At 37.7% G+C, this 27,341-nt stretch overlaps 2 protein-coding genes across 2 annotated transcripts in view; both read left to right on the forward strand.

Moving 5' to 3' along the window:
- The first annotated feature begins 1,771 nt into the window (after positions 1 to 1,771).
- On the forward strand, positions 1,772 to 4,589 carry LOC133980370 (tubulin alpha chain). Its single transcript, XM_062419073.1, has 4 exons — positions 1,772 to 1,880; positions 2,910 to 3,132; positions 3,237 to 3,385; positions 3,474 to 4,589. Exons 1-4 carry the CDS (start codon positions 1,878 to 1,880, stop codon positions 4,452 to 4,454), a joined length of 1,356 nt encoding a protein of 451 aa, XP_062275057.1. The 5' UTR covers positions 1,772 to 1,877; the 3' UTR covers positions 4,455 to 4,589.
- A 2,175-nt stretch (positions 4,590 to 6,764) lies between these two features.
- tyw1 (tRNA-yW synthesizing protein 1 homolog (S. cerevisiae)) overlaps positions 6,765 to 27,341 on the forward strand; it is a gene marked incomplete in the record, with an annotated part of 62,482 nt that continues 41,905 nt past the window's right edge. Inside the window, 10 exon segments of the mRNA XM_062419248.1 lie at positions 6,765 to 6,900; positions 7,210 to 7,337; positions 7,539 to 7,670; positions 8,447 to 8,548; positions 10,151 to 10,345; positions 10,558 to 10,830; positions 13,035 to 13,157; positions 23,243 to 23,375; positions 26,198 to 26,250; positions 26,350 to 26,468. Of these exon segments, the coding sequence (XP_062275232.1) occupies positions 6,810 to 6,900; positions 7,210 to 7,337; positions 7,539 to 7,670; positions 8,447 to 8,548; positions 10,151 to 10,345; positions 10,558 to 10,830; positions 13,035 to 13,157; positions 23,243 to 23,375; positions 26,198 to 26,250; positions 26,350 to 26,468 (1,349 nt within the window).

Genomic DNA, 27,341 nt, shown 5'->3' on the forward strand with positions numbered 1-27,341 from the left:
TTATGTCATTACAGACTAGCTTTTATGTGATGTTGTTTGTTTATTGTGAGTCTTTTATTTTATTTTATTTTAATTACATTCATTGTTACTGCTCTCTGTGTTGTAAGTCTTTGCTTAGAGTAGATATTACACCTAACGCTAGGAGGGAGGGGGATCTATATAAAGATGTTTACCATAGCACAATTCGTTACAGTTTTAATTGCTTTTGCAACGCCAAAATAAATGTAGTCTCTGGACTTTCATAACAAAAAACTACAATTTACATCAATGTCTCTCTTAAATCTCTTTTTAATATCATTTTTTAGCTGGACAGACTTAATGAATTAAACAAATTTCCTTAACTTTATGGTGATTACGTGTTGATTTGGTATAGGAGCCAGGCCTTCTTCCACACCACGTCTACACATTTATATCAACATGAAATCACATATGGTAATCTAGTAATATAATTTATAAGCAGGGCCTGAGCAGGAAACTGAGGTATTTTTGAGTGCAGGGGGCACTCCTTAGGACCTTTTATAACACCGCTGTGGCATCAGCCATTTTTTATGGGGTGGTCTGCTGAGGCAGCAGCATCTTCGCTGCAGAGAGGAAGAGACTGGATAAACTGATAAAGACTTCTGTCCAGGGATGCCCCCTCGACCTGGTGGAGGTGGTAGGAGAAAAGAGAGCGATGGCCAAGCTGTCATCTCTGATGAACAATGACTCCCATCCCACGTGGGACACTGTCACACTGTGACTGCACGAGCTCCTTCAGCGACAGAATTCTTTATCCAAAGTGCGTGAAAGAACGATATAGCAGGTCCTTCCTCCCTGCAGCTGTCAGACTGTACAACCAGCACCCCAACCTGAAAAATTTCAGAACTGCACTTTTGAATGTACATGACTGTGCAATATTCAAAAGTGAATATTGCACAATATTGACTGTGCAATATTCAAAAGTGAATATTGCACAGTCTCTTGTACATAATGTTACTATTACAAGGCTATTATTTTCCTATATATTTTATTACTATTGTTTGTATTGCTTTTGTAGCTACTTCTGTTTTTACGGTCCACTTCGCTGCTGCAATAATATAAATTCCCCGTATCGTAGAACTAATAAAGGGATATTTGATCTTATTTTATATCTTACTATATCTTATCTTAATCTCTCTTTGGAGCAGAGCTCTTATAGACCTGTTGTTTTAACTAGAATAACTGGAAAAACAAGTTTTGCCTATGGGAATGTATGCTGGAGATAAGAAAGACAAGTATTATGATTATGATTATGATTACAATTTTAATTGTATTTAAACTGTTTTATTAGTTATTTGATTTCTTTGGGTTTTACACATGTGCTTAAATTTAATTATTTTTTAATTTTCATCCTTTATTGTTTGTATATACACACACATATATATATATATATATATATATATATATATATATATATATATATATATATATATATATATATATATATATATATATATATATATATATTGTCTGTCTTTGTGAGGCACTTTTGTGCAAAGTCTGTTTGCGTTATAAAGTGTTATATTAATAAAATAAAATGGAAACGTATTATTATTATTATTATTATTATTATTATTATTATTATACTTCACTGCAGTAGAGCTTTGGCGCATTGGAGAAGATGACTGATTTTGGCTTTGAACCAATAGAAAAGGAGTTCACATGACCCTCTCAACCAATCAGAATGAGTATCTCTTTCCTGCCGGGTCAGAGAGTATAAATAGCCCCGCCTAGCCGCAGTCCATCACTGATTTCTTGCACAGGACGCATAAAGGCTTTGCTGTGAGAACTAACAGTCTCTCGTCCTCTTTTTTTTCCTCACCCAATTCCCATCAAACTTAACTCCTCCAGGGAAAAAAATGGTAAGTGTTAAAAAAAAAAAAAGTTTATCTTTTTATTATTTTTTTTTTAATCATGTTTTTATCCATTTAATAAAATTGAAAGTATGACGTCACCATCAATCCGGCTAATGAAGAGCGGATTTAAAGCATGCACTCTCTACAATTGAGCTTCCATTCAATACAAAGGTTTAGGTGTAGTGTGGTTAATCAAATATATGTCTTGATAGGACGTGTAACTGTAAATTTATACTTGAGTATTAGGATGCAGTGTTACTAGACAGGGCACGGCCCTAGTTCAGTCTCCATCGTCTCGGTATGCAAGCTTCCGGTGACACACACACACTGCATGTGATGATGATGACCCATCACATTCAGTAATGGTGCAGTGATGGTGCTTAGTTTTAGTCACGAGGAGTGGGATTATTAGGGTAAAAAAAAAAAAATCAGGGCTGATCAGTGAATCTGATGGTTCACCAAATGTGGTGACAAACCCCGCTTTTCTGTCTGCACACTGACTTAGTTGGCAATGGTCGCTGTGCCTTTCATCCTGAACACATTCATCTGACTCATCGCCTGTTTAAAGAGGCCTGGCTTTTATGAAACAGCAACCATAGAGTTTTTCAAACAAAACCTATTCACTGAAAGCTTTATGGAGGGCTTTTATGTCTAATCTTTCACATTGGATGTGACACTATTAAAATACCAATGATGGTAACAGATAATAACATGCCTGAATAAACAGCCTCTATGTGATGTTTCTGTCTCCTGCGTTATCTATTCAGTATAAATGAATGTGCAATATGTGTCCTGTGACTTTAATCGGAATTGAATTTTTCTGGTGTCTGGTTATTTTTCAAAGGAGCCTTTTTCCTAATCCCTGATCTGGCATTAACTCTAGAGCAGTTTTTAACATGTGATGAGTCACCTTCAGTTTTCAGTTAGTTGTAAACAGCTCAAAATCGGTGCAGATATTCAGTCAACCAAGCTTACTTTTTTTGACTGTATCAAAATAACTGCACACAGATCAATAGCTTATCTTTTTTTCCACAGCGTGAGTGTATCTCAGTGCACGTTGGTCAGGCTGGAGTCCAAATTGGAAACGCCTGCTGGGAGCTTTACTGTCTAGAACATGGGATCCAGCCGGACGGACAGATGCCCAGTGACAAAACAATCGGAGGAGGGGATGATTCCTTCAACACCTTCTTCAGTGAGACTGGAGCTGGAAAGCACGTCCCCAGGGCTGTTTTTGTGGACCTGGAGCCCACTGTCATTGGTAAACACTCATTAATAATCAATAATACATTAGTTGTTCCATTTGCTGTTGTGTTTTTCCCCTGTCTGTCAAACCCTCCTATAATTTTATTATTTTCTACATAGATGAGGTGCGTACTGGGACCTACCGCCAGCTGTTCCACCCTGAGCAGCTGATCACTGGCAAGGAGGATGCTGCCAACAACTACGCTCGTGGACACTACACCATCGGCAAAGAGATCATTGACCTTGTGCTGGACAGGATCCGCAAACTGGTGGGTAACTTGATATCAGGAAGAAATAATTCATAATTGTAATAAAAATCATAATATCGTATCCATATTTGATTATTTTTGTCCACAGGCCGACCAGTGCACCGGCCTTCAGGGCTTCCTGGTCTTCCACAGCTTCGGAGGTGGCACCGGCTCAGGTTTCACCTCCCTGCTGATGGAGCGTCTGTCTGTCGACTACGGCAAGAAGTCCAAGCTGGAGTTCTCCATCTACCCAGCTCCCCAGGTGTCCACCGCTGTGGTGGAGCCTTACAACTCCATCCTGACCACCCACACCACCCTGGAGCACTCTGACTGTGCCTTCATGGTAGATAACGAGGCCATCTACGATATCTGCCGTAGGAACCTCGATATCGAGCGTCCTACCTACACTAACCTGAACAGGCTGATCAGTCAGATTGTTTCCTCCATCACTGCTTCCCTTCGTTTCGATGGTGCCCTCAATGTTGATCTGACTGAATTCCAGACCAACTTGGTGCCATATCCCCGTATCCACTTCCCTCTGGCCACCTACGCCCCCGTCATCTCAGCAGAGAAGGCGTACCACGAGCAGCTAACGGTGTCTGAGATCACCAACGCCTGCTTCGAGCCAGCCAATCAGATGGTGAAATGCGACCCTCGCCACGGCAAGTACATGGCTTGCTGCCTTCTGTACCGTGGTGATGTGGTTCCCAAAGATGTGAACGCTGCCATTGCCACCATCAAAACCAAACGCTCCATCCAGTTTGTGGACTGGTGTCCCACTGGTTTCAAGGTTGGCATCAACTACCAGCCCCCCACTGTGGTTCCTGGTGGAGATCTGGCTAAGGTCCAGAGGGCTGTGTGCATGCTGAGCAACACCACTGCCATTGCAGAGGCCTGGGCTCGGCTGGATCACAAGTTTGATCTGATGTATGCTAAGCGTGCCTTTGTTCACTGGTATGTCGGTGAGGGTATGGAGGAGGGAGAGTTCTCTGAGGCCAGAGAGGACATGGCAGCTCTGGAGAAGGATTATGAGGAGGTTGGAGTCGATTCTATTGAGGGTGAGGGAGAGGAGGAAGGAGAGGAATATTAAAAGGGACAAAAAAGGCACTAATTAAGCAGGAAACAAACAGTTCCCTTAACATTTTGTGTGTTATGTATTTAAGATGTTTGGCTGAGAGTAAAAAATCATGAAATGTCAGTTTGGATGTTGAGTTGCTGTAATAGGATGGGCCAGAAAATGTCAGTTTTGATCTGTTCTAAATAAATGTTCCTGTGAATGTGAAGTTTTCTGTGTTTTATTTATCCAACTTGAATGGTGGTTAATCAAATGAGATGAATATTTTCAATAAAATGTAAGCCACTAAACATGACCTAAAACCAATTAAAGTACAATGTATTACTCAAAGATGAAAGGTAACATTAACATTTGAGCTGTGGTTGGAAAAACCTAAAGAGAACTAATATGTTCAGAAAGTGTCTCTGGTTACTACCAGAGCGATCCTGATTGGCTCATTTCATCCATGTGGTGTCTGTACCCCTCAGAAAGGAAACACTCAATACCGTAAACATGCATATGAGCACAGTTTGTTCTTGTAAATACATTTCCAAACACTTGAAAGAAAAACTTCCCTGGTGACAGAAATAACTATTGCCCGGGGGAAATCTCAAAATAACCAAATTTGAATCTGTGCATGTATGTTAAGGGACAGGTTTACAAATATTAAAGTCAGGGTTTTCTTGCTGTAATCATTCCTCCTGTTCATACTGACCATTAGAAGATCCCTTCATAATGCACTTACAATGTAAGTGATGGAGGACAAAAGTCTGCTTCTGTGCAAAAAATTAAGCTGAAGTTAATATGAACTTTCAGCCGTCCAAATGAGTCATATCAAGTTTCAACGTTAGTGTTTTTAGTGCCAAAGTTCCTCTTTTTCTTATTATACCTACTCCCTCCCACAACTCAACAGGGAAACACAAAGATGGAATTTGACACTGAAATGACTGTAAATGTGGCAGATATCTACTTGATATGATTAATTTAGACTGCTGAAGCCTCATATAAGCTTCACATCTACTTTTAAATGCTTTTATGCACAAAATGAGGACATAAAGAGGACACCTCCTGAACCAAGATCCCCAGATAAATAAGATAGTGTGAACTTCCTGTAATTTGAACAGAATTCATTAGGCTATTATAACAACGTTTTCATCACCCATTCTTCCATTGTACAGCCCAGGAATAAATAATTTCTCCCACATGAAGAATACATGAATTAAATTATTATTGTGTCATGCATATAACTATGATCAGCTTGCACACGTGTACAACAATCACAGCTTCAGGCAATAATTGAAAAAAAAGATTAAACCACTGGCAAAATCACAACCGTTTTTGTTTTTGGCTTGTGATTATTTGAGGCTGAAATTAACATTTTCTGTTTAAAACTATCAAAATGAAACATTCTAATTAGACAGAGTTGTAATAATGCATCTGTGAGGGCAACTAAAACATGGTTCATAGGCTAAATTTCCACTACTGTTGAAGATATATAAATTCATGCTTTGCAAATTTTGTTTTATGTATCCCAAAATCACAAATATGGGCAATGAGGGTGTCAAACTCATTTTAGTTCAGGGGCCACATACAGTACAACCCAATTTGATCTCAGGTGGGCAGGACCAGTAAAACCATTGCATAATAACAGTGGAAGTGGAATTAAGTTGAGAAAATAAACCCTTTTGCAAAGCTTTAAAAGAAAACCCTTGTCTTGTGTCTTTCCTCTCCCCGTTCAAATATCAGATTGAGATCTAGTAACTACCCCAACCGGTCGAGACAGATGGCCTTCCACTTTGAGCCTGGTTCTGCCTGAGGTTTCTTACTGTTAAAAGGGAGTTTTTTCTTGCCACTGTCGCACTGTGTAAAGTGCCTTGAGAGGACTTTGTTGTGATTTGGCGCTATACAAACAAAGATTGATTGATTGATTGATTGATTGATTGATAACTGCAAAGAGCATAGCATACGATTCCATCTTTATTTGACCTGATAATACGTTAATTACACTATTACACAAAGATACACGCCTTATCAAACCAAGTTGGATTGCAAGACTGACAGTAGTTTTTGGATGAAGTAAGACATAGTAATATTTTGGTGGAATAAACCTTTTAAACTAGGGTCCTAGACAATCGATCCTGAAACTGCAGCCTCCGGTATTACAGGAACATAGTTTTAAATCTGACAAACTGGACACTGTAGGGCTTCATTAACTCCAGAAGATGGCAGTAATGCAACACCAAGTATGCAAGCTGCAGTTAAACCTAAAAAAAAGAAAAAGAAGAAGAAGAAGAAAAAGAAGCGGAAGAAGAATGTATCATTAACTACACTTCCCAGCATGCTCTTCGGCCAAACAACATGGTTCCAAACAGAAAGTGAAGAATTAATAATATGATTTCCAAGACATATTTTGCAATGATGCACAGTTTCGTCGTAATAATCTTTGTCTTCGTGAATTGTGTGTGCACTTTGGATAGTAAAGGTGAGTTTATTATATTTTTTAACCGCACAGGAGACTAATTTAATCTTATGTTTCAGCTAACGTTGCACACAATACTAACATAGCATGTAAGTTATTATTAGCAAGGCACCCGCCTTTATTTATTTGTAGCGAGTGACCTTGAGAGGGGATTTTAACCTGTTAATTTGTTGTTTTCTGTTGCTTTAAGGTTAACTGTTTTCTGTAAAAATATATATATATTTCAGCGTTGCATTTGTAATTGAATCTTAGCCACGTTAGCTAAACTGTATTATTGACATATCCTGTGTTACTCACTTTTTCTTCCTCCAGTCTCACAAGCTTCCCACAGTGACAGTCAGAGTTATTTCATGACAATATGGCACAACAGGCTGTACTTATACTCAGCTGCTGCACTTGTGTTTGGGGTCTGGTTCTCACTGAAGATGGCACTAAAGAGGGTGAATAGACATTTGCCTATTTCAACTTGAGCTATGTGTAATATAATCTATTGTCCTGTAAGCCTTTCTAAAAGTGCCCATTTTTTGTCAAATATTGTTGTACATATAAGATCTTTGTCCTTTTATGAACAAAAAGCGTCACCTGCAACACTTGTCATGTTACTGTCTCTCTCTGTATGCTTTTTTACATTTTTTTTTTAGCGAAGCCTGTCCAATGAAGTTGGCTCCTGGGTCTACAAAGCCGTGAAGAACAACGACTCCTCTGGCAGAGATGCTGTGGTTCATGTGTCACGGGTTAAAATCTTCTACGGCTCACAGACGGGAACGGCAAAAGTACAGATATTGTTAATTGAAAGCTTAAACATCCTCACTAACACATGATGTTAAAATATAGACCATTCATTTTCCATACCGCTTATAATATAGAAGGTTGCACAGGGGCTGGAGCCAATTCCAGCTGTCATTGGGTGAGAGGCAGGGCACACCCTGTACAGGTCACCAGTCCATCACTGGGCTAACATTGTAGACAGGCAACCATTCACACCCGCATTCACACTTACAGGCAATTTAGAGTCGCCAGTTAAGTTAAGTTGCATGTTTTTGGTCTGTGGGAGGAAGCAGAGTACCCAGAGAGAACCCACGTAGGCATGAGGAGAACATGCAAACTCCATACAGAAGGGCACCAGTCGGCCGACGGGTTCATACCCAGAACCTCCTTGCAGTGAGGCGACAGTGTTAACTCAATATATAGACAAGTTGGTGTGAAATCTAAAGACACAAATATCTTTTAAATGTAAAATTCTGTCCAGTGTAATGCCACCACTAAATATACCCTCCAAAATGACCATAGAGGTAAATTGGTACACCACTTCCACAGTGCCAACACACTCACTATAGGCTTCACAAACTTCTTTTGTTCTTTTTCCAGAGGTGTTTTTTAAGGATCTATTTAAACATATCAAGTCTGGTCAATCATGTGTGTTAACCATTCAAACATTTCATACATAATACAAAGCTGAATTGAATTCATGCTCAATTGCTCTCATTCCTGGTATTAAATGTAACTTTCTGAGAAGTCTGTTTAACACAAATTGGGAATTGTTGTGCAGGGGTTTGCAAAAGAGCTGTCAGAGGAGGTGAAGACACTGGGCATACCAACAGAGGTGATTGACATGAAAGACTACGATCCAGATGATCAACTTGCTGATGAGGTAACATATGACTTATGTCCCTCATATTGAGGATATCCTTTTAAGAAACTGAATTGGGTTTTATTGGCTCCTCCTGCACATTTCTCTTTTGTTAGTTATGGTTTTCTTTTCTTAATCTCCAAAAATCTTACATGTATTACTTTTCTTGTATTATGCTTCTTTTTTTTTTATGTGCAAATAAACTAAACCTAAATCTAAAAATTGAGTCCTTGAACAAGAGCTTAAATCACTTCTAACTTCAGGGCTGCTGCACAGCACCTAACACTGCTGAACAACCCTTCATTTTAACATTGTACAAAGTACAATGTACAAAGTACAATGTTAAAATGAAGGGGTTGTTCAGCAGTGTTAATTAGGGGTGTGACAATACACTCGGCTCACGAGACGAGACGAGACGAGATATTGGGTTCACGAGATCGAGACAAGACGAGATTTTAACTATATTTTTAAGAAAACTTCAATGAGGAAATACATGACTGTTCTTTTATTTTAAATTCACAAAAAGGAAATTGATCATCTTGTTATGAATCACTTTAGTTCTACTTTCTAAATATATTATATATTATCATATGATATGCAGTATGCAGCACTGTAAAAGGTTTCCCCATACAGATAGACATTTTATAGATGGGTGATTTTGGTATTTATGGAAATAACAACCATAAATACAAAAGTCAGATGCAGTCACAAATACCAAATATATAAATATATATAATATATACATATAAATTAAAATACAAATTGTAACATATTGCTAGTAAAAAAAGAACTGAAATAAAAGTAAATTGCACAAATCCTGTATCACATAAATACACAAGTAGAACAACAGATCTCGTCACACCCCTAGTGTTAATTAAATATCTGAAATGAAACTTGAAGCACATAATACTTAGCGACAGGCACTTACAGCCAAGGTGTAATTGGGAAAAAATTAATCAAAGTAAAATGAATCAGAACTTTAATTAAAAGCTTGACAACAAACAATACAATATGCTCTGAGTTCTTTTATGTACAAGCTCAGCCTTTCCTTCATTTTTCTCTGTTATGATTCTTCAAACGACTGGCACACAGGAAAAAATATGTTACACAAAATCCTGTTCACCTGAGGAAAGATGGATTACTTTTTATCAGTGTTCCCTTTTCATTTTGTGGGCTCCTGTGTAGTGCATTGAGAGATGAAAAGGAGTTTGGTTGGCTGGTGCACAGCAGGAGCAATTTACTCAATAGGATAGTTATACAGTTTTCAGTGATGGAAAATGTCCCCAAGAAAAATGACCATGGAGACTGGTTGCTCGCTGTGTGCAGCACACTGAGTCTCACTGGCCAGCCATCAGTCGAGTAGACACTATTTTTTCTGCATGGTAGACATGTGACCGGGCAGCTGACTCTTTCCAGCAGTTTTCTGTATATTTGCACAGGTCCAAGGATACAAGTGCACCACCTGTACATTTTATATAGATTCATTTCTTAGAAATGACTTTGCAAAATCTATTGCAGAAATGCTAAGTACAGCTTTTCCCCCTCTTTTCTTGTTTGTTGAAAAGCATTACTGTTGTGTTTGAGTGTCTTATTTTTGTCCATTGTGTTCACCTTTCCATGCAGTGCACCAACAAATCAGTCTGTGTATTTCTTGTGGCCACCTACACTGAAGGACAGCCTACGGAGAACGCTGAGTGGTTCTGTAAGTGGCTGGAGGAGGCGTCCACTGACTTCAGATATGGGAAGACCTACCTCAAAGGCCTCAGATATGCAGTGTTCAGTCTTGGCAACTCTGTCTATGTTGGCCACTACAACACAGTAAGAAATGCTTTACAAATTGAATTATATTAGACTACTAATATTGCTTTGTTGAACACTCAGCCATCATTTAATCAAAGAATAGCCAAAGCATAATCCAGGTCCAAACTCAATTTTCCATGCTACTGACCAAAATGTCACTTGATCAGCATTACAACCAAACTTTAATTGTTTAAATCTTATTTAAGCCACTTTTCTCTTTCGCTCTCCAGGTAGGTAAAAACGTGGACAAGTGGCTGTGGATGCTGAGTGGCATGCGAATCATGACCAGGGGAGAGGGCGACTGCAACGTGGTGAAGAGCCGTAATGGCAGCGTCCAGGCAGACTTCCTGGCCTGGAAGGGCAAGTTCCTGAACCGCCTACAGGCCCTGTCCAAGGGCGAGAAGAAGAAATGCAGTGGGAACTGTAAGAATGGAGGAACCTGCAAGAACAAGAAGATAGACAGACAAGAGGAGGAGGCAGCGCTGCAGAATAACAGCTCAGAGGTAAGGCAGAGTTGATCTCAGTATTGTGTATTGTTTGAAACACTGTGAACACTCTTAATTTTTGGCAATTAAGTTTTCATATGAGTTAAATTCACTTTAGTTGAACAGCTAAGGTTGATGCCCTGTTGTTTGCAAGCATCTGTCGTGCCTTGATCAAAAAGCTGAATCTCTACCTGCTTCTGGTTCACCATTCTGGCCTGTGATGATGATGATGATGATGATTTCTGCATGATGGTGAACTGTTGATCTGGCGTTTGCCTATCACGCATCATCATCATTATCATTGTCTCAGTGATGGATTAGGCATTTCTGATCTAATTTAGGTTGACGTCTTCAGTTATCTTATTTGTCCGACCAACAGTTCAAAACCCAAAGATATTCTGTTCATTATCATGTACAAGTAAAAAGTATAAAATTCTCACATTTGAGAAGCTTACACCAACTAATGTTTGGTATTATTATTTAAAACAATTATATAGAGGAACGAAAATGCGTTACTTGGGATCCTTGTGCTAAAGTTAAATAAAAATAAAATGACATACACACTTCATTAAAAAAAAATCCTAAGCTAAGACAGAAATAAAAGCAGCAGTGATGAATTCATATTTATAATTCGTATTGCCTGTGGTAAGAAACTATTGCACATTCTGGCTAATGTCGCTTATGTAAATATTTACAAAAGTGACATCTTAATATGAATATTTGCTATTCAATAAAGAGCACTATTGCATTCTAAAATATACTATTTAAAACTCACATTACCTAATTTGAATGGTTTCTCATCCGCTATAAAACACAAAAGAAATGCATGTAAGTATAACCATGTTTTTTCTTTCACCATGCACCATCAAGTTAACCAACAGCCTGTTTTTGAAGGATATGATACAGCAGCACATACTGTATATATTTATGACCACTACACTGTTGGATTGACACCAGGCTGGAAGTCCTTGATCCAGAAAACAAGTAAGCAGCTAAAGACAATTAGTGAGTACAAGGCAGATAGAGCAAGAGTGCAGCTGATGTTTAATTAAGAGACTGTCCTCTGGGTTACGATGATGTCTTTCAACATTATTGGGTGTCCTTTAATATCAAAGCGGCTCTCATCACAGCTGTCTGAAGTGGACCGGCCGGGCTAACGGCCTCATGTTGCACTTGAGCACTGTGATTAAAATCAGATGGAGGGTCCAAATGTCTCAGAAAGAGGAGTGTTACTCTCAGTTTACCATGTCTTTATTTAATAGTGCTGATGATGCGCATTTTCAAGGGTTGCATGGTGTTAAAATGTCACTGAAACTACACATTTCACAAGAATGCAAGTACAAACAGCAATATTAAGAAAAAATTCAAATATCTGGTCACTATTATCTTAACTTATATATAAATATAAATATCTTAGAAACAGTAGTTCATGCATTAATTTCCAGTTAGATTACTGCAATGCACTCTTCTCATGCCTCACACAATAAAACCTCTATAAACTTCAAAAAGACTCAGCAGGAGAGAACACATCACACCTGTTTTAAAAGCATTTAATTGGCTCCCAGTCCATCTTCTGGTGGATATTTAAAGTTTTAATCATCACTTTTAAGGCTCCGGACCTCCAACGAGCTTGAACACACACTGAGATCCTCTGGTAGGTCATTGCTGGCTGTTCCTCTGTCAAACCTTACAACTAAAGGTGAGCGGGCCTTTTCTGTTCAAGCCCCTCAGAGCCAACTCTAGCTGAGACTTCTTCCCCTCTATCTGCAGCATTCGATGCACTCAGCCAGAACCGCTGAGAACTGTGGTGGTGTGTGTATGTCGTTCGTCATGATTTATCTACCTGCTGTACTGCTCGTGCATTTTATCCCGCTGCCTTGCATGTAGGCAGAAGCTTCAGTACGGGGCAGGCATTGTGATAAATCCTCAGAAAGCCATAAAACATGCATATTGTTTGTATTTAATCAGGCAGCCCGAGAGGAAACTATGCTGTAGAGAATAAATGCCTTCCATATGGGCTCCCCCATCTTAATCACAGACTCGTTGTAAATTGGTTATAGGTGGGAACATATGTGAACCTCTTTACTTTAGAAGATCATTTACAGTTTTCCACTCGATCATCTGTTGCCCCCCCCCCCATTCTCTGCATAGGCTCAACTCATCCCTGACCGTTTTAAAGATGTTTTTTTTGGTTCTTTTTCTCTTTTTTTTTTTTGTATCAGGAGGATCTGTTGGAGTCCAGCAGTGATGAGGAGGACTCTGCCATGCAAGATGAAAAGAAACCTGGTTCAGTGGTTGACATGGAGGATCTGGGCAACATCATGAACAGCGTCAAAAAAGCCAAGGTCAGTCTGTGTCCAACACATTTCACGTTTTTTTCAGGACACTATCTGAGTCAGTTTTCCTCTACAGGTAAGTTAATCAATGATCTTATACAATAAAAAGGGACTTCAGGTACTTAATTCCACCTTTCCTTTCCCTACCAGTCAGGCAGCCCCGCAGAAAGAACCCTATCAATATGGATTAGATATGCAGTATCTATCTGGCTGCTTCACATTATTACAGTTAAGCAGTTGTTGAATCATTTTAAATCTCCAGTCTCATATCCAGCAGGTCTATTTTTAGCGTTTTTCCGCGTTAAGGACAGTAAGCGGGCATCATCATGGCATTAAGCTTTCCTTCCATCACCTTTTAGTTTAATCTAACTGCGCTGAGTAAAGAGAAAAGTGGTGTCACTGAAGGAGAAGTGGCAGATGGGTTGATAGACACCAGACCCCAGCAGGCGAGAAGCGGAGGCTTGCGTAAGAGTGAGGACGCCCACCTCACAGACTTGTGAGGAACGAGTGACTCAAGGAAAGCAGAAAAAAATGAAGGAAGAGACATTATCAATCCCCCCCCTTTTTATTTTTTTATAGGCTGTTGTGTAAGGTTCTGGGCAAAATAAGTGAGCTGTGAGAGGAAAGGGAAGGAAAAGAAATGTAGGTGTTCAATGCTGTGATGTACCTGTGCTTTTGAGTGGCAGACCATCAGGGAAATGTGGTCATGTAGAGTAAAAACCTGTTGGAATTAGCTGGTTCACTAGTTTTATTTTGCATCACAAGCAAATCAAATAAAACATCCACAGGTGACAAAAAGGCTCTCAGCCCTCAGAGTACAGTGTTTCCAGATTTGATTCGCATCAATGAGCCCAATCAGAGCCTCAAATCCACCCAATTGTCCTAAAAGTTGCCCACTTTTTTAATTTCAGATGTCAGATAGGGTTTTTTATCCATCCTACATTCGAAGTATATATCTGTATTTATGTATATAATGTATGTAGAAACCATTATTTCCTGTTACCAAAATTGAGTCCTAAGGCACCTATAGTGTTTAGTTTTATATGTATAATTAGGCAAACCCAGAAACACAGTTATAGTTACCAAAAATGATCCCCACCAAATTCCTTAGATAAAATTGCATTTAATGTAAAAGTGTATTTACTTATATCTACAGATGTAAGATTTTTACAAGGCTTTTATCACAGGGAAATATAGACTAATGTTATGTTTGAGAAAACTCAAAACGAAAATGGTTCGACAAGTAGAAGAAAAGATAAAGCAATAAGTCCTGGACCCTCACATCAGTTTGACCCTGGTAAATGTAATGGTTGTTTTAAAAAAAGCTGCTAAAACAATGATTTTTATTGTGACTGCAATTAAAACTTGAACTTCTATCTAAATAGACTACACTCCAGCTGTTAATCCCAAATTGAACTTTTGAGGACCATTTTCACTTCCTAGGGCCTATTTTTGCGTACAAAGAAACAACTGAGTGAATGTGTTTAGCTCTGTTGGGACAGGTGTGAAATGTTTCTTTTGTGTGTGTTTTTCAGTGACTTGAGGGAACACTTGAGACAGTACATTTCATTTAACTGCAGTTGATAGGAGCCTCTCTGCTTGCATGCATTTTGTTCTCATGAATGCATAATGGTTATGATAAAGTTAATGTTCTTGCTAACAGTGCTGGGGTCGCAGTAGAAGTGGCGCCATGTTAAATAAGCGGGGAACACGACTCTTAACAACAGACTCGTCCCATTCTTTTCTTGTGACATTAATATTACATACTTCAGTGTGTAAGCTCTGTGAGGTTTGGACAGGCCCCTTTTTTGTAATCCCTACTTGAATGTGTTTATACATCACATTGGGGAGAGTTAAAGAGACATTAGTTTATGATGAGGAGGCTGGTGTGCCACAGTGGAAGGAGCCTAACTTTAGTATTGCTTTTTTAACATTTTAATTAAGAAGCCTTGGTTTCCAATTGTTATTCTTTTCCCTGAGGATAATCCAATAAATAAATAATATTTACTTGTGAAAAAAAACATAGACATTAACTTGTATTTCACTTGCTGCAAACAGTGTTGGGGAGGATCTAGTTACATGTAAAAAATAAATGTAACTGTAATCCATTACAGGTACTGATAAAAAAATGTGTAATTAAATTACAGTTACTTTGTGAGTGAGAACTTTAAGATTTTGCTCATGAGGAGAGTTTTCTTTCTCATTTTTTAATATAAAACATGTTACTGAATGAATATATATCTGTTTTTAATTCTTTGAAATCAATATTTTTTTTTAAATGTTGTAAATAAATCGTGATGTGGGCTTATTTGGAGCACACATGGGCTTAAATGGTGTCACAGTACTAATTAAGCCCATGCCAGACTTTTGACTTTTTTCATCAAATATCTTTATTTTATATTCCAAAATCTAAATGAACTAATGAATACATTTTCAAATGAAGGATAAATCTTGCTTCATAAGAACTGATCTCCCTTATACATCGTGTCAGTATTCATGAAAAACACCTGAACTTAGATTTTGGTGCTTAATGGGTACACTTACCCTAACAGCTGAAAACTTTAGTTAGGAAATTAGAAAAGTCATCAAAAAGTAATCAAATGTAATAAGTTACATTACTTTGATGAAGTATTTGAAATAGTTACATTACTAATTACATTTTAAATAGGGTAACTAGTCATCTGTAACCTATTATATTTCTAAAGTAACCTTCCCAACCCTGGCTTCCCTGAGTATAGAATAATGTAATCATCACACTTGTATGTCAGGATAACACATTTTCAGTGTGTCTGTGGCATCAAATTTCGGTTGTTTTTTGCATAATTTGTTCACGCAGAGCAAACAGTGCGAGATGTAATTAGTTTGCACATTACACACTTGCTATTGCCAGGAGATAACTAGTATTTAGCCAAGCTGCAAACTAAGTGTGAATAAGAAAATTCCCCTGACTGGAATATGTTTATTAGCTGATTTACAGTGCAGAGTCGGTTCAGGTCCAGAAATTGAATGGATGTTTTGTGTGGCTCTCTATTAATAATTGGATGAACTGCAGAATGTTGTGGAATTGTAGGATTTTTTTTCAACATTAATTTGACATCATAAAGACTGAAATGACTGTGAGTATTAGAGATGGGAGTTGGAGATAAATCATGTTCCCAGCTTGTTTTTTTGTAGTTTTTGGGATATCTCTCTCATCACAACTGCAGATGGAGTTTATCTGTTTTAGACCACTAGGTGATGGCAAAGATTCTCAGATGCAGGCAGCAGATTTCACCACCAGTCTCTGGCAGAGCTGCAAACTGTGACATTTAACACCAGACTGTCATTCCAGATACATTTCACTTCCTGTTTGCACAAATCCTCTCCTCCTTCTCCTATTCACATCAGTAAGATAGACACACTCGCCGCCTGTTTAGAGCCACATTGAGGCCCATCCTAATTGACTACCTGAGTCTGTATTCTACGACTGTGTATTAGGGCCATATATGTAAAAAAATAAATACATAAATAAAAAATACTAAACTGGAAGAAGAAAAAAAACTCAAATTTCTAAGATTAAAGTCATAAATTTACGTGAAAAACTTGGATATTCTCTGACATTGTATGTTTTTTTCTCCAAAACAGGCCCATTTTCTTGCAATGTCTTTTCAAAGTCTGGATGCTTAGGATGATATGGTGATTCTGGGATAACAGAACAGATAAGATAACAAACAGATGGCTTAGAGTCAATTTATGTTTCTTCCGGTAAAGCATTCACGCAGTGAAGATGTGGTTTTATTTTAAAGGAGTAGAACAGAAGTGGGTGTATGTGGATGTGCAGCGATTGACGTGTGATTATAAAAATTGAAGAGTAATAAATGTGTGGTCGTCCTGTTCAAGCAGCGGATCCTCTTCGTTTTTATTCTATAACCTATGTAGCCTAAGTATAGGTGTCTATAACGCTCGGTTACACAAGTATCTCTTTATTGCTAAACCCAACTGAAAAGTACAATTTGATCAGTTCTAAAATTTGCAACTTTATAACGTAGGAGAATATCCAAAGTTTTTCCTGGTAAAGTTGCAACTTTATAATGTCCAATAACATCCGACTTTTTTCTCTTAAATTTGCGACTTTGTAATGTCGGAGGATATCCAACTTTTTTCTCGTAAATGTGTGACTTTATAACGTCGGAGACTATGTAGATTTTTCTCGTAAATTTGCAACTTTATAATCTTCTTGAAATATTACATCATCCCCCCACCCCCAGGTCAGTATTCTTTATTTATTTATTTTTTACATATATAGCCCTAATACGCTCTCATAGTATTCAGGGTATCCTTCAGCGATTTCTTTAGTTGCGTTGCCCTGGACTATTTCTATGCAAACAATTGACATCAAACAAATTCAGAGAAACTATTTGTATTAAATCACTCTAAAAAAAAAAGAAAAAGTCAAAGCTCCAGCAAAACTTGTAGTATACAGAACAACTTTATTGTTAGACCACCCGTTTAGGCTTGGAGCCTTCATTAGGGTCATCATAAAACACATTAGTAACAGTATTTAAATGGACTAGTTAAAAAGCAATAAGAAATTCAAAAAGGGGAAAAAAATATACAAAAAATAACCAATTATATGCTTCCAGACATGTATCAACCAATGGGGTATCTGGGTATATAGTCATGTGATTTCAGGCCAATCATTATCCCAGACTAACTCAAATAGAATATTTTTATTTATCAGCATGGTGTAGATTTGTGGCTTCCACTGTACTTTTACTGTTGGTTACTACAAGTTAGATTAAATGCAGTAAATTTGCATCCTTTCACAGTTTTCTACTCATGATGATAATATTATATCATTTATTTTCTCATTGGACTGCACTTGTAATAATTTGTGTCATATCTCGAGGATTTCTTTCCTTAGTGGTCAAGTCTTGATCCAATCTTTTTCATGGATCATGACTGAACAGATCTTAAAAAAAAATATTCTCTTAAATTTCAGCCCTAGAGGGAATGATTTCAGTGGTTTAATATCACAGTCAGTCATTTTTTAAAACTGGGCTGTGCAGAGATTAGAGCTGTTTACACTGACTAATGAATTTCATTGGCCGTGGCATTTCACACTTTCAACCCATTACACAGAAATAAACATCTGTCCTGTGGTGGATTTTTATTTTAAGTGTACTGAAACATAGTGTCAGTAGCTGTCTACTTCCCCCTCAAATCATCTCCCAGTAGGATAAGAAATCTGATCTTAAATGCAGTTTGGCCGTCCTGCCTGTTAGTTGATGGAGGCCAACACATAAAATGCAGAGGGCTGTCGAACTAAATGTGGCACAGATGGATTTGTACGTATTGATGTGAGTCATGCTTGTAGCTTGGCCAGAGTGAGGATGAGTGGATCGCTGCTGAACTTAATCATGTGGGTACACATTTCCCACAACTGTTTTTTTCCCCTTCAAATGTACCCGATAGTAGACTGGCAGGCAGGCTGTGATCAGCTGCCAGACTTTAGAGCTCATGTTGTCCAACCTCAGTCTATATCAGTCTTTGGCTAGTATTTTTATTTGTATTCTCTTGAGTGCCAGTAAGCAACATTTTTATTATTTCTCTAATTGATTTTACACAAATGTTCATTATGTCTAAACTTTATGAACTGTAGCCAGATAAAATGTTATTGTGGAGTGGACCATTAAGCTGAGTGGTCACACAGGATTTTAGGTTGGATTTTGATGATTTCTGCTCAGTGTCTTGAGGGAGAAAGCAGAGGTGAAGATGCTACTATGACTAAAAAAGGGCTGTTGCATGCTAATTCTAATTCTCTCATATTTTTGAGTCTGTGGTGTGTTCACGCTCGAAAATTGACATAATAGTATAAAATTAGACTCAAATGAAGAGTATGCTCTCTCTATGCATACCCAACCATTTGTTCTGAAATGTTTGTAAATATATATTTTTTAAATTATTCGGTTAAATTTGATTTGCAGTGGCATTTAAAGTTAGTTTGATTGTCTTTACACACATAATGCATCATTTTCTATCCCACTGTTAAGATTAGTGTATTGTACAGTATTTACCGTATACAATTAGTATGTAGCATAGAATAGCGACACAGCTTAAGCTTTGATATTTTGATGTAGTAACGTGTGTGTGTGTGTGTGTGTGTGTGTGTGTGTGTGTGTGTGTGTGTGTGTGTGTGTGTGTGTGTGTGTGTGTGTGTGTGTGTGTGTGTGTGTGTGTGTGTGTGTGTGTGTGTGTGTGTGTGTGTGTGTGTGTGTGTGTGTGTGTGGCACATTGTGCTCCATATCAATGCAGGACATTTACAATTCACAACAACAATTAAATACAATCACAACGGTAGAAGTTATGACAGGGCTGTTGTACATTAGTATTAGTAAGTATTTGATCTATTTTGTGTAGATGATAGCAATTGAATATTTTTGCATGTTTAAACATACATGATATACGTTATGCATTAATTGAAATGTAAATGTGTTCCTCATTTTAAATAATGATAATTTATTGCTTTCTTTATTCTAGTGTATTAAACCAATTTGGATCCTAGGTCTTGCAAATATAGAACTTGTTCATTATTGCAGTTTTTTACATTTTTGCTTTGCTTGCGTTTTTATGTTCCTAAGCTGCAGCCTTTCTTCGTTTCTGCATGATTCCTTTTTCCTTTTTTTGCTCTCTCTCCCACATATGCCTTTGTGTTTTTCCCTCAAATCACCTGCTTGCTCTGTGTGTTATCGCTGCACTGTCTGTCTGCATCAGCACCATGTTGCGCCGCGGTTCCAGAGCACAACATGTTGCTATGAGATGTCCCAGTTATGCTAGTCCAGACAGGCCCGGGCATGACTGGACGTCTGAGAGCTCTAGAGCGAGAGCGAAGGCTATCCAGTGGGGACCAGAGACCGGGGCCAGATGACTTGCCAGGCCTGCATGCTAAAACCACAGGGACAGATTGTTGCACTGTTGGCTACATGTTGTGTATTCTGTCAGAGTTTTGCATGTCACGGATGCAGTAAGTGAGGGTGGACATTTATACTGGCTGAACACCAGTGTTGTCGTCAGCCGATCTGAGGTTTAAATTATTTGGTTTTTACACAAGCTACACATTTTTCACTTCCAGTTTAGTCTGGTGGACTTAAAGGAGCAGTGTGTAGGATTTAGTGTCATTTAGCAGTTAGGTGGCAGATTACAAACCAACCCAACACCTCTCTGAAAACCTCAGATATGATTCTGAGATGTCTATTCTCAGCACAATGTCTAAGATCCAGTTTCTACCAATATGGCATGAATGGTTTGAATGAACTTCCCACCTGTTTGCACCTCTCCTCCCACCTGTGCAACATGTGCTCTGAGATGGGCGCCAACAGACCACAAAGACAGACAAAACATATTTCAAGGGAAATGCCAAACAGTCTGATTGCTGCACCACAAAAATAAGGACCTAAGTCAGATGGTGATCAAACTGAAGCTGAAGCACACAGAGCTTATTTCCTCACTGTTTTCTTAAATCGATAAAAACTTTATTCAATCAAATTTTATTTATAAAGCACCTTTCATACAGGTTAATGTAGTTCACAGTACAGTTGACTGAAAAGCTCGTAATAAGACGAATGTAGACCAAGGACAACATCAAGAAAAGGAACAAAAACAATGAACAAATGACAAAGTTGGTCAAAAAAAAAAAAAGATGAAGAATTTATAATAAAAATCTAAAATTAAATAAAGTTAAATAAATAAGAAGGGAAGAAACAATAGATAAAGAGAATAAGATAAAACCTTTTTTTTTTTAAATTTAGAGTAAAAAAATAGGTTAAAAAAGATTAAAAAGACAAAACAAGTAAAATGAAATGCAACAGATAAAGTTAAATAAAAGCTAGGTTAAATAAGAGATTCTTATAAAACAGAAAATCTATAAGAAGATAAAATTATAGATAATAATGATAATAATAAAATAACAAAATAAAGTAAAATAAGATTTTGAAACATCAAAACCAATAAAATAGAAATACAATAAATAGACAGGCTAAACAGGTAGGTTTTGAGTTTCCTTTACAGAGACTCAGCAGCAAATGCCACCAACATTTAGAGCTGTTTGACCAATGATTAAAAATTGTGCTGTTAACAGCGAGCACAGAAACCAGTAAACCTTCTCAGTCCTTCAGGAATCCACACAAGCACACATTCTTCAAATTATACTGACAGAATATCTGTCCCTTATGAGTGCTGCTGTGCCGAGAAGGTGGTGTATAGATCCCTATAGAGAAACTGAAGCAGTAGTAGCAGAACAGTAATTGGGTGGAGCTGTCACTAAACATGGTTAATCTCAAAGGCAGCTTGTCCATCATGCCTGGTGATGGTACCTGTTTCTATGCACTGGGCAACTTTTCTGGCAGGAAGCAATGTTTTGCTGTATCTGTAAATAGCTTATCTCTAAAATATTTAGATTTAAATACAAATAGTATACACTGCAACACTGTAATCCTGGCCTGAATGAAGTTGAAAATGAGCTGCAGTAGCTTTCCACTCATTAAAAGGCACCGATGTATAATAAAAAAAACCTTTATTTATGTAGAGCTTTTCTTATCAATGTTACAAAGTGCCCTACAGAAATAAATGAAATAAGGCAAGGAGGAGCACAGAGCTTAAGACAGAGGCAAATAATTAATGGTACAGGATCTATAAAATAATAATAATTCAAACCTTTCCCAAAAGCTTTCACAAAGAAAAAAATGATGCTTTAAAGTCCAACAATCGTGTGTGCTGGAGATCTTTTGCTCCGTATTGCAGCCCCCCCTGAAGGGTCTTCAATGTCCAGACAGGTTGATACCCACATATTTAAAAGGATCATGGCACGTAGTGGTTAATAGTTATGTCACACACGGAGTCAGTCGAGGATGACAGAATCACAACCCTTGATCTTCAGTCCTGTCCAACATCAAACACTATGGAGTAGCTTCCTTGGAATATCTTGCTTTTAACTGAGATCCTAAAAAAATAAAAGTCTGAAAAAACAACACACTGTGCAGTTTCTGTCCACTTCTCCACCTTCTCTGATGCTTGCTGTTATAACATTTCAAAGTTTTAATCCTGCACCCTGCTGCAGTTTAATTGATATCAGCGTTTCAGGACTTAAAATGTATTGGAGTCAGTCTGGTGTGACATTTCTCTGTTTGTCACTACATAACATGAAGACACTTGACTCATTGTTACCCAGTGACTTCTTGCTAACCTTGATGCGTCTCTTAACAGAGGAATACTAACGCAACCAAGCCTGCCCACATTAAACTCTAATCCTTGACTCCTAAGTAGTGCCACTTATTTTACTGTTTAATACATTATACCTCAGTGTCTGTCTTCTTGTTTGTGCTTTATAAAGAAAGATAAAGATACATTTATTGATACCACAGTGGGGAAAAATAATTGCTACAGCAGCTCAAAAAATAGTGATATAGAAAAACAACAAACAAACAAACAAAAACAAATATATACAACAATAAAATTAAAAACTAAATAAAAAGACCCTACAATGCAATTATAACACACACACACACATATATATATATATATATACACAACAATAAACATTATAAACTAAATAATATAATATGTAATATACCGTGTGGTGGGAGAACGATGACTCACAAATAGACTCTTAAATGTATTTTTTACTCTTGACAAAGTAGGAAGAGTAACTACCGATGCATGTCAGTGAAGTAATGTTCAGCATTGAATAAAGTAGACTTTGGATATGTACTCAGTTTTAAGCCTGCAGGCCTTACTGTGTCTCTATGTTCCTGTCTTGTCAAATGAACTTGGAGAAAGTATGTCTTTAGGGGCTGTCGTCATAAAGTGATATCAGTTTTTTGTCTTTTTAAAATATTGGCATCCTCTTTGTTTCTGATTGTGTTGAAAAATAGTGTTTATTGTAGACTGAAACACTGTATTCTTCAATAGTGGCTAAATTATTCTTTGCCACTCAACATAAAATCTGTCTAATATTTTATTGCTGTTACAGATGCCAGCAGCAACACAGAAGCAGACCCTGACTCTTCACAGAAACCATGACGGTAATAAGCAATAATTGACTTCTCTGTCTGCCACAGAGCAAAGAGGAGGGCAAAGGAGACGGCCAGATGGTAAAGCTATCCAAGCTGAACGGAGTGAAGAAGACTGACGATGAAGGGGAAAGAAGAGAGATGATCACTCCTACCCTTAGAGAAGCACTGACTAAGCAAGGTAAGAAAAAAAGTGGATTGGTTGAAATTTTGGTTGAATAAAACTAAAAACTGAGATTAGAGAGTTTACACAAATTAAAACAATATAGACACAAAGGTCCAAAAAAGCCTCAACTTGACTGTAAATGACACTGCTTCAGACTTTTATTAATCTGTGGCTCACTTGTGTAAAACTATATAACTGTATTCCAATAGAACATCTGCTTGGTGTCACTGGTGACTCTGGATAATATATTCATATTACCGAGGTGCATTGCATTGCAATTAAAAAATGCCAGTGCAGACCTAACCCACCAGCATATCAGCATATCCTTAACCTTGCTGTATACACAAGGGCAGCAAAAGTGTAATACACTTTAAAACATGAATTATGAGGCACACCTTTTTTTTCTTTTTAAAAAAAAAATCTCAGCAGCACATAATTAAAGTCACTGACAGGGGTGTCCTTGTTCTCAGACTTAATTTACCTCTGGTGCCTACAAAGGATGTTTACAGACCTGAAACTTTAGTTGTATTATGTTAAAATTGATCAGCTGCTCAAACTGCATCCTGTGTTAATATATATATTTTTTTGACATCCTGATAGAAAAATTGGCTAGTTAAAGCTGGTCAGAGATGCAACACAAGGAGAAAGTGCAGAGTCAGTAAATGTGTGTTGTCTAATGATACCTAATGATGCAGCACAGTCCGGTTACCCTTTCTGCCTCCTCCTGTCCTCAGGGTGTGTTACTCCTCTCGCCTCCCACACCCAAAACCTCATCAAAACTATTCCTAGCTGGTGTCAACATGGCAGTTCTCTTAATTCAGCATCCAGACCATGTAGTTCAACTTTAATAATTTAAAATGTATCCTCATCCTTCATATTCATTTTATTCCTTTACTCCAAATGTAAGGCAATGAGCTACTTCCTGTGAGGTTTGCTCATACGAGCGTTCAGAGTCGATTCACCAAACTCTCTTTACTGCACAAACTTTGCCTCTAAATGTATGGAGGGTTATGTGTTGTGCATCATTTATATGCAAGTTTTATCCACCCTAAATGTTCCCTAAAAGTCAGCGGGCGAGAACATAATATATTTAGCAGTCACTGTTGCCTAAAGTCAAATGTGAAATGGGACTCTGTTTAAATGCTTGATGTTAAATTTGGTTAAATATTAATGATTTTGTTTGGTAAATGAAGCGACTTGTTGTGTAGTATAGTATATATGTCCTATGTGTAGGTGTGGTTGACTCAGTAGCTCTGTCTGAAGCAGTTTACTATCTCTTTTCTGTGTACTTCATTCACTATGCACAAGGCAGTCATTTGCAGCCAATACCCCCAACTGTCAGCTTACACAATACTCTATAAATAGCACTCTGCAAGCAAGACTTCACTTCGTTTGACCAAATGTTGACCTATTTCATGGTGTTTATGTTGGCAACAGTCAGTCCTGGTGGACAGTTTGTTTTTCATTTGGAATAAAAGAATGAAGGATGAAAGATTTGGCATTGTTTTAATGATATTTGGTCTTGGAAAGGCTGTGTTTCTGGTATAGACTTAAAATAGTCACACATCTATTGAAACTTGTGTAGGAAGTTTAGGGCTGTACATTTAAGAAAATTTGATAAATATTTGTGCACATGCTCATTAATTCGGCTTTCAGATTTTATTTTTATTGTTGTCATTTTCCTTTTTTTTTCTCAAACACTGATGTTATGTATATCGAAATACCATTCTCAGCATGTATTGTACTTTTTTTGGCAGATGCCATTTGTCACCGATAATGGCATCTGTGAGATGGGCAGTGGTGCTGTAAAGGTTAGAGAAATGAGCTTGTGACCAGAGGGTTAAAGGCCTTAAGAGAAAAAAATAAATTGAGTTCTGTGTGTGTGCTTTTTGTTATTGTGCACTTGTAGGTGGAGTGATTTTTTTTCCTTATAAAAAACCCCCCAAACAAACATAATTAATCAATGGCAAGCTGTTTGGTGAGTTTCACTATTCAGCCTTTTCTACAAATATACTCATAAACAGCTGTTATTAATAATGTTTGTGTTTGACTCCTCTAGCATTAAACCTGAGGTCTGGATGCAATGAGAACCCATTCACACCCTGACACTGTTTCCCTCTGTATTTTAATTAGATATTTAAGCTACAAGGGTTTAATAGCAGCTACACATATTAGGTCCCAAAATTAGATTTTTACCATCTAAAATGCATTTAAATTCTACATTGTTTTTTTGTTGTCAGTGCATGGCTAAACTAAAAAACAGTCTCTTCAAATGATGGGACTTTAAAAAAAAAAGAAGAAAAAAAAAAGTGTGGTACTATTGATCACCCGAGAAGCAATCCAAATGTCATATTCTGGTATTTCTTGAGCAGATTAAGTGAGAAAGATTAAAGTATTCTCTTTGATAGGCATACATCACAGAGGAGGATGTGTTGGAGAAAGAAACCCCAGAAAAAGCCAGTGGTGTGAGGCTGTGGTAATATAAGAGGATAGAGAGGCAAACTTGTGAATAAAGTGAATTTGGGAACACTTTATCCTCCTTTTGTGCATGAAGCAAATTTGAATAGCTATCCCCTTCTTCACCCTACCGCTCAGTTGCCCTTGAGCAGCCACTAGTCGCCTTATAGGGGATGTTCAGTGGCTTATAGCAAAAGACTATGAATGAATATGACTTTGTGAATATTGAGCAGAACTTTATTGATGTACCACTCAAATAAAATGTAATCCGCACTTTTCTGTGTATTAAGGATCCGCTGAATTGTGTAGCTCTGAGTCAACGACGTGTTTACTGATTGAGAGCCTTATTCTCACATTTTGTTCTTTCCCTTTCTGTGCAGGGTACAAACTAATTGGAAGCCACTCAGGCGTAAAGCTTTGTCGATGGACCAAGGTATTGAAATCACCTCTACTCAATAGAACAGAAGACTTTTTGTTTTTTGACAAACTGAATGCGTAAACCACATTAAAGGTGTTGTTTTGTGTTGGTTAGTCCATGTTACGAGGGAGAGGAGGCTGTTACAAGCACACCTTCTATGGTATTGAGTCCCACCGGTGCATGGAGACCACCCCGAGTCTCGCCTGTGCTAACAAGTGTGTCTTCTGCTGGAGGTATGTAAACTGAAGAGTAAAACCACTGTTATAAGCTCATGTTTTAAGTACCTTACGGGAAGACTTTTTTTTCTTCTTTTTTTTTGGTTCTGCGCCGCAACAGTTACAGAGGCTAGCTGTGATTTGTCAAAACCACCTAGGCCCTCGGGAGACCAAGTTATTTTGCAAACAATGAACAACTGGCCATTGTTTGCAAATTATCACATTACGCTGGGAGTCAGACTGAAAACAGCCCTGCGTTTAAACCATCCAAAATGAGCTTGGAGCTGCTTCTTCTTGCTTCTCCAAGATTCCTGTTGCTGGTAGAGATAGTTGATAGTGAGAACAACAAGTAAAAAAAGACAGTGGTGTTCTCCTTTTCAGTAACCCTCATCGAGCAAAAGCCACCTTTTACTGCAATCCTGCTCACCCAGATTGCCGTTTTCTATAAATATATGAATGTAAACAGTGTGATTGCATGGCATCGTGACTGTGAAATAACGTTATAATTACCTGGATGTAATGCTAGCTCTATTAGATTGTGGGTAGACCTATGTCACCTTAAATATAAACGCAGTTATTGCAGAAAAATATAATTAAAGCATGAAAAGGCCTGATTGTGTGCAATACATGCATCTTGTGCTGCAACGACGTAATCTGGTGTTGAAATATTAATCATTAACCCCTTGGATTATGCTTAAATATGCTTAAATCTGGCGTTACCCCTAACATTTTGTTATTTATTTGCTTCTGCTGCTTTCCTGAATTAATTTAATCATTTTAAATAATGCAAAGTGTACAACTGTCACATTAATTAGTTTTCTTATATTGAATTTTAATTAGTTGCTCAAAGAGTATAGTTCAAGAGTCATATGGCTACTTGAACCGTAGCAG

This window comes from Scomber scombrus, chromosome 5 (genome assembly GCF_963691925.1).
Source record: "Scomber scombrus chromosome 5, fScoSco1.1, whole genome shotgun sequence".
NCBI classification, from domain to species: Eukaryota; Metazoa; Chordata; class Actinopteri; order Scombriformes; family Scombridae; genus Scomber; species Scomber scombrus.

Excerpts from the sequence above, each read along its gene's own strand:
- LOC133980370 (XM_062419073.1), top strand. Across the intron at positions 3,133-3,236 it reads CCTGGAGCCCACTGTCATTG|ATGAGGTGCGTACTGGGACC; the intron begins GTAAACACTCAT and ends TTTTCTACATAG. Across the intron at positions 3,386-3,473 it reads TGGACAGGATCCGCAAACTG|GCCGACCAGTGCACCGGCCT; the intron begins GTGGGTAACTTG and ends TTTTGTCCACAG.